The 6000-nt window shown below is 37.7% G+C and overlaps 1 protein-coding gene across 1 annotated transcript in view; it reads right to left on the reverse strand.

Moving 5' to 3' along the window:
- The window catches only part of cltca (clathrin, heavy chain a (Hc)), a 39171-nt gene extending 33429 nt beyond the window's left edge, over nucleotides 1-5742 (reverse strand). Inside the window, exon 1 of the mRNA XM_074610246.1 lies at nucleotides 5425-5742. Coding sequence (XP_074466347.1) covers nucleotides 5425-5466 — 42 coding nt within the window. The 5' untranslated portion in view covers nucleotides 5467-5742. The remainder of the gene's footprint in view (nucleotides 1-5424) is intronic.
- Between the last annotated feature and the right edge of the window lie 258 nt (nucleotides 5743-6000).

The following is a 6000-nucleotide window of genomic DNA, read 5'->3' on the forward strand; positions in this document are numbered from 1 at the left end:
AGGGATGTCCCCATAAAGTTTTTTTAGGTAGGGATGTAGAACTAGGCCTAGGGATGCACCAATCCAACATTTTCCGTGTCTTTTTCAGGGTATCGGACGATACCGAGCACCACTCCGATACCAGTGTTTAATTAATAAGCTGTATGCCTCACTGCGTACTGAGAAGTAGAAGTGACTGGGATCATTCTTTTATGTGTAAAGCAACATCAGGCTTAACTTAAAAATTGCTTTCCTAACTTTGTAAACAAAATGTAACAAATACATACATATATAAATTAAGTGAAATGTTATTTATTATTAAAATAATAGTAATATATCGTGCACCAGCTACTTGGCAAAAAAAATCTTTAAAATTAACAGGAATTGCAATTCAAGTGTAAACCTTTTTAATGCAGCAGCAAATTGGTCAAAACTTAAACAGGAATTAGAATTCCAGTATTTAATGTATATAGTATATAAACATAGAATTGAATTGAATAGATCGGCCATTGTCACCGATATCTGATCCAGAGATTTGAGTCAGTATCGGCTTGATATCAGATCCAGTATCGGTGCATCCCTATCAAGGCCCAGTCTTAAATTGATAATGGTTCTGGTCTTCCTGATTGAACCGTTACACTGATATGCTCCTGGGAAGTACGAGCTGCCATTGGTATTTGAACGTCATTCATTCATTTAACATTACAGTTTGCTAGGATAAGTGTATAAGTAGAACACATGACAAACTGATTGCATATACTATGTTGTGTGGGGAAAGATGTGAGGTCTTGAGTTATAGGTATTTTACTTGACACTTGTGCAATTAAAGTTCTTTAACTGGAGTCTGCACTACACTATATAAATGGATGATATATAAAAATGCAAGCTATGCAAGTTGACCGGATGACTGAGGACACACAATTGCAAAGTTTGAGGGAGAGGGAGGGAGGGAGGAGAGAGAGAGAGAGAGAGAGAGAGAGAGAGAGAGAGAGAGAGAGAGAGAGAGAGAGCACAGACCAAGGTGAAGGCTTGCTTTTAATCTGTGGTATAGGCAATGCACAGCTGTCTTTATTAGCTGTCTACACTAGGTCCAGAAAATCTAAATCCTGTAGAAAATGCCATGTGTGTAAGCTTCATTTAAAACCAGACCATTTATAAAGTTCTTCTCAAAGTAGCAACAGACTTATGTAACACGTAACGTTTAGACATTGACAATTGAGAATCATAATATCTTGATATGAGAGTTTTATCACAATTTTGATTCTTCTCTGTGGTTATCCACAATCATGTACAGGGCTAGACAGCTTCAGGGGGGTTATGCTACAATAATGTTAACATGAACTTCTCAAGACAACTACATACTAGCATCTTAAACTAGCCTATATACAAAATATGAGTTCTTTGAGTTGTTTTGCGAGACTGCAGTTGAGAGATTTACTTGAAACCGATCGCACAAAACGATTTTCATGTCACATTGACCAAAGATAACAGAGGCCTAAAAATATGGCTAATATGTAAAATGATAAGGCTACTGCTATGAATTTATCACATCAGTCTATTGGAGTAAAGTCTCTCAAAGTAATATTGTTTGGTTGAAGTACACGTTTAAAATTATAGTTAGGATGAAGTGATGGCAAAGTTAAAAATAATTTTAAAATAATTACGTAGTAGCTTTTATGTACAGAGGAACCTGACAATAGCGGCCCTGTTGATCTCTCGTTTTCAGGATCGCAATATGGGGGTAATCAAAATCAGAGTAATCAATCAGGTTCAACTTACAGTGATAAAGCAAACTTGGCTGGTTTATAAAGCATGCATCTGAACCTGCATTGCTGAGCCTGTAATAGCTATGCGAAAAAATCATGACAGCACCAAAGCAGCCATAAGCTGATCATGTCAGGTTGGTCTCTCCAGGATCCTGTGATCTACTGCACTAATAAGCTAGGATAATTTCCTTCCTGCAACCTGGGTGCTCTCGTGAGGAGCACCCAGCATCTTATAGTACCTGATAAACTCTGTCCATTAAACAGGATTAATGTACAATTTATCCTGATACAGATTTTAGGCCATATCATCCAGCTCTAATATTCTACATGATCTGCTCAAGCGATGTGTGAAACATGCATGAAACAGCATATGCAGGTTATGCATTAGTGATAGGTGCTGGAGATCCCTTGGGAGTTGATTAGTCACACAAAATGACCTTGTGACGTGCCAATGACACAAATCAGGAAAAGCACACAGCTCATATCACAGGGAACTACAGTGCGGTACAGTAAGTAAATAAAATGCAAGAAGTTACTGTATTAGTATGCAAAAAAATTTATACAAAAGTAAAACATATCAACAAGTATGAATGACAAGAAACTACTTGAAGTTCCATGTGACATACACTGGTTCCTTGAATGAAACACAGTACAGTTCAATTCAAAAGCTACTACCAGTATGATTTCACTACAAAGATGTAGTGTCAGGACATGATTGCAAAAGCCTTTTCACTGGCTGAAGATAAAATATTAGTTCAGTTTGAATTCACAGTAACCACAGTAATTCACCACTTCGGTATTGCTCTCTCTTTTCACTCCCACTACCACAATCAAGAGGACTTAACAAAGGAGTCAAAAATCATTCCATAATCATTTCATTGTAGCTGTATGCACAAAAGACCTTTGCATAGCTTTGTGAAGCTCAGTCGCCATATAATCTCTTGTGATAGGCCTACATATTAACTCATCAGCTGCTGTCACATAAACTAAGATAGCAATAACATTGTGCTGTGCTGCACTGTGACTTTTGGTGATTTGTGGTTTTTAATCTAAACCTATCCTTGCTATTATCACAAGATCTGTATCTGTAAGAAGGGTGATAGTTTTGTAGTAACAGGAATAAATCATATGATCAGGAAGCCTGCGTTCAAACATTCACTCTGCTGAGCTGTCACTGAACAAGACACTGAAAGTCACAATCTAGTCCAACGGTACTGACCCTGACCTCTGACCTCTGACCTCACTTCAGGGACCAGAGTCAAAACACTTATTAATAATAAGTGTTGAAAGTGTGAAATTAAGGAAACGAGAGAGAGAGAGAGAGAGAGATCACATTTCTCATCTGAGGCTTGACTGAAACACCAAAAGTCACTATAATTTATTCATTACATCTTGAAAGTCAGCACTCCAGACTGGATCCATAAGCTCGGAGGGACATGGATGTTTCCACTTCCTCAATCTGACCTGAACTGGCAGTTTTATTGGGGGTGTTATAGTAAAGGTGTGGCCATTCAAACCAAAAAGCAAGCTCCATGTAGTACAGGCCTGCACATCAAGGAAACCACCTGTTTTTCTAGTATTACAAAAATGTGTATCTGTATATCTACCATATCAGGGGAGAGTTTGCCTAACAGAAACAGATCAAGAGAAACAAAAGTCATTCTCAGTGAATACTTGAGCCTCAGCCAACTTTGGCAAAGTCATTCAACATGGGTATAGTTGGATAGCTATCAGACAAGCCAACACATCACATGACCATTTCTACAACGTGATTATCCCCCCTGTGGTCGGATAATCACTTTCAAACGTATAGAACAAGGCATATTTTACAATACAACACAAATGAGTTAACTGTAAAAGAGTGTAAATATTTTAACTTTTCATTTAGCTGTCACTTTTTTTCACAACTGTTTTCGTGATACAAGTAGATGAGTTGACATAGTTGTCCAGCACCAACTATTACACCAGTCAAAGCTTGCAAGTAAAGCAAAAAAAGAGTGACGTTAAGTTAAATTATCTAAAATGATCCTTCTAACACCAAAATCCAACTTCAAATGTAAGAAATAAGCACCAGGGCAGGTTCTCAAGACAATCTGATAAATAAAAATGATACTGTTTCTGTGTCATGATAAGTGGTGTACAGAACCATGTCAGTACAGGTAATAAGATAATGAATAACTATCAAATGTATAGTTGTTCAAACAATCACCCCTTATCACAGCATTCAACATGGGTATAGTTGGATAGCTATCAGACAAGACAACACACCACATGACCATTTCTACAACGTGATTATCCCTCCTTTCAAACATATAGAACAAGGCATATTTTACAATACAACACAAATTTAACTTTTCATTTAGCTGTCACGTTACTATGTCATGATAAGTGGTATACAGAATGCCATCTCAACCATGTCAGTACAGGTAATACGATAATGAATAACTATTAAATGTATGGTCAAACAATCATCCTTTTCGCAGCATTGACAGTGCCCATTTGTAGTAACACTATCACTGTGTGTTACTCTGAGTAAACCGATATGACTTATAAGAAAGGGCTGGAATAACACAACATGTCTGATAACGACTTAATAGCAATGTATGTATACACCTTTTGTTTGTGTATTGCAGCCTTTCGTCATTTATATCACGAACACAAGGTTGGCTAGTTAAAGTGTTTGTCTACAACCTGTCTGATTCTCTGCTTATGTGGATAACCCTGGTTGTTCACCAACCAGGGTTATCCACATAAGCAGAGTGTGAGTAAAACATTTTCTCAGCTGTTATGAATGACAGTCTAAAATAAGAAATGCCATGAAATATTAGTAGTATACAAAATATGTTTATACACATTTTTATGTATAATACCACCACTGCTAGGTGTTTTGTGGGAACATGTGAACTGTATATTATATATATATATAATATATATATTTATATCAATTTTGTGGCACAAAATGAACAAAAAATAAATAAATGAATAATATACAGTGCAGGAAGAGGCAAAAAAAAACACTGGGCTTATCTTAAGCCTCCACTTAGTGACAAGATTAATATAAAGAAATAATATGACTACATAATAGTGAAACATGTACTATACCTTTAAACATGCACTATCTGCAACCATCTTGGACTCTAACCACTGGTGCACTTTACATCCTATATATCACTTTATAGACTGCACATGTGTACATATGTACATTTATTTATTCCACATACTACATTTATTTATTGACGGACTGCACACACTATGTTCACCCATTCACTCTGTATCTTTTATATCTCTATTATTGTTTCTATAATTTGTGTATACCTCTGCTGTGTTTCACTCTGTTGCTGCTTTGACACCTGAATTGATTAATAAAAGGTTCATCTTATCTTATCTTATAACAAACAATCAGGATAAGATATATACTTGGCACAGGAAGGGAAACCTGGCTTGTCAAAAAGGAGAGTTGATCACGAACACAAGGGTGGCTAAGTCAAAGTGTTAGCATAGGAGGCTAGATGCTAACTAAGATAAACGTCATCCACCCTGCCAAGCTATAGCTAGCTAGCATTAGCTCGCTATTAGCTAACTCTTAGCAACTTGGAAAGCCTCTGGAGATAATCTCGTAGTGAATCCGACTGAAAGACAAACTTTAGGTAACATCTTAAGCGTTCATTCATCCACATACCTGCAGGTGCTCCTGAAAGCGGATCGGCAGTATCTGAGCCATGGCGGTTCCTCTCGCTCTCCTCCGGTTTCTACTAACGCTAACTAGCTTCTTCTTCTTCTCTCTGACTCTAGCCGGACAGCCAGGGGGGTTTCTAGTCTAAAGAACAGATTAATTAAAGTCTAAAGCCTTAAATGTGGTGTCGGTGTGATGTTTTATTCGTCCCTTAAACTGTTTACTGTCGGGCTTCTTCTTCCCCTGGCTAACAAACTGACTGCCACTGACTCCCTGTTAGACCTGCAATGGCGGTGGAGGTTTGGTCTGCAGCAAGGCCTATAGAAGGAGGCTAGAACATGCGTCATAGCTATGGGGGAAAATTGAGCCAATCAGAACGCACCCCCGCAGCTTTAGTTACACTGCGCATGCGCCAAATCCCCTCACACCCTAGACTGATGTCCTAGCCTTCTTTCTATAGTCCTTGTTCTGCAGAGAAAACATCCCGGAAATGGAAGTTGCATTCAATGGCGCGGATGAATACACAGTCACACTTTTTTTTTTTTTTAAAGTGCATAATGTCGAGTATAATTACTATTTCTA

The sequence above is a fragment of the Sebastes fasciatus genome, chromosome 16 (genome assembly GCF_043250625.1).
Source record: "Sebastes fasciatus isolate fSebFas1 chromosome 16, fSebFas1.pri, whole genome shotgun sequence".
Lineage (NCBI taxonomy): Eukaryota > Metazoa > Chordata > Actinopteri > Perciformes > Sebastidae > Sebastes > Sebastes fasciatus.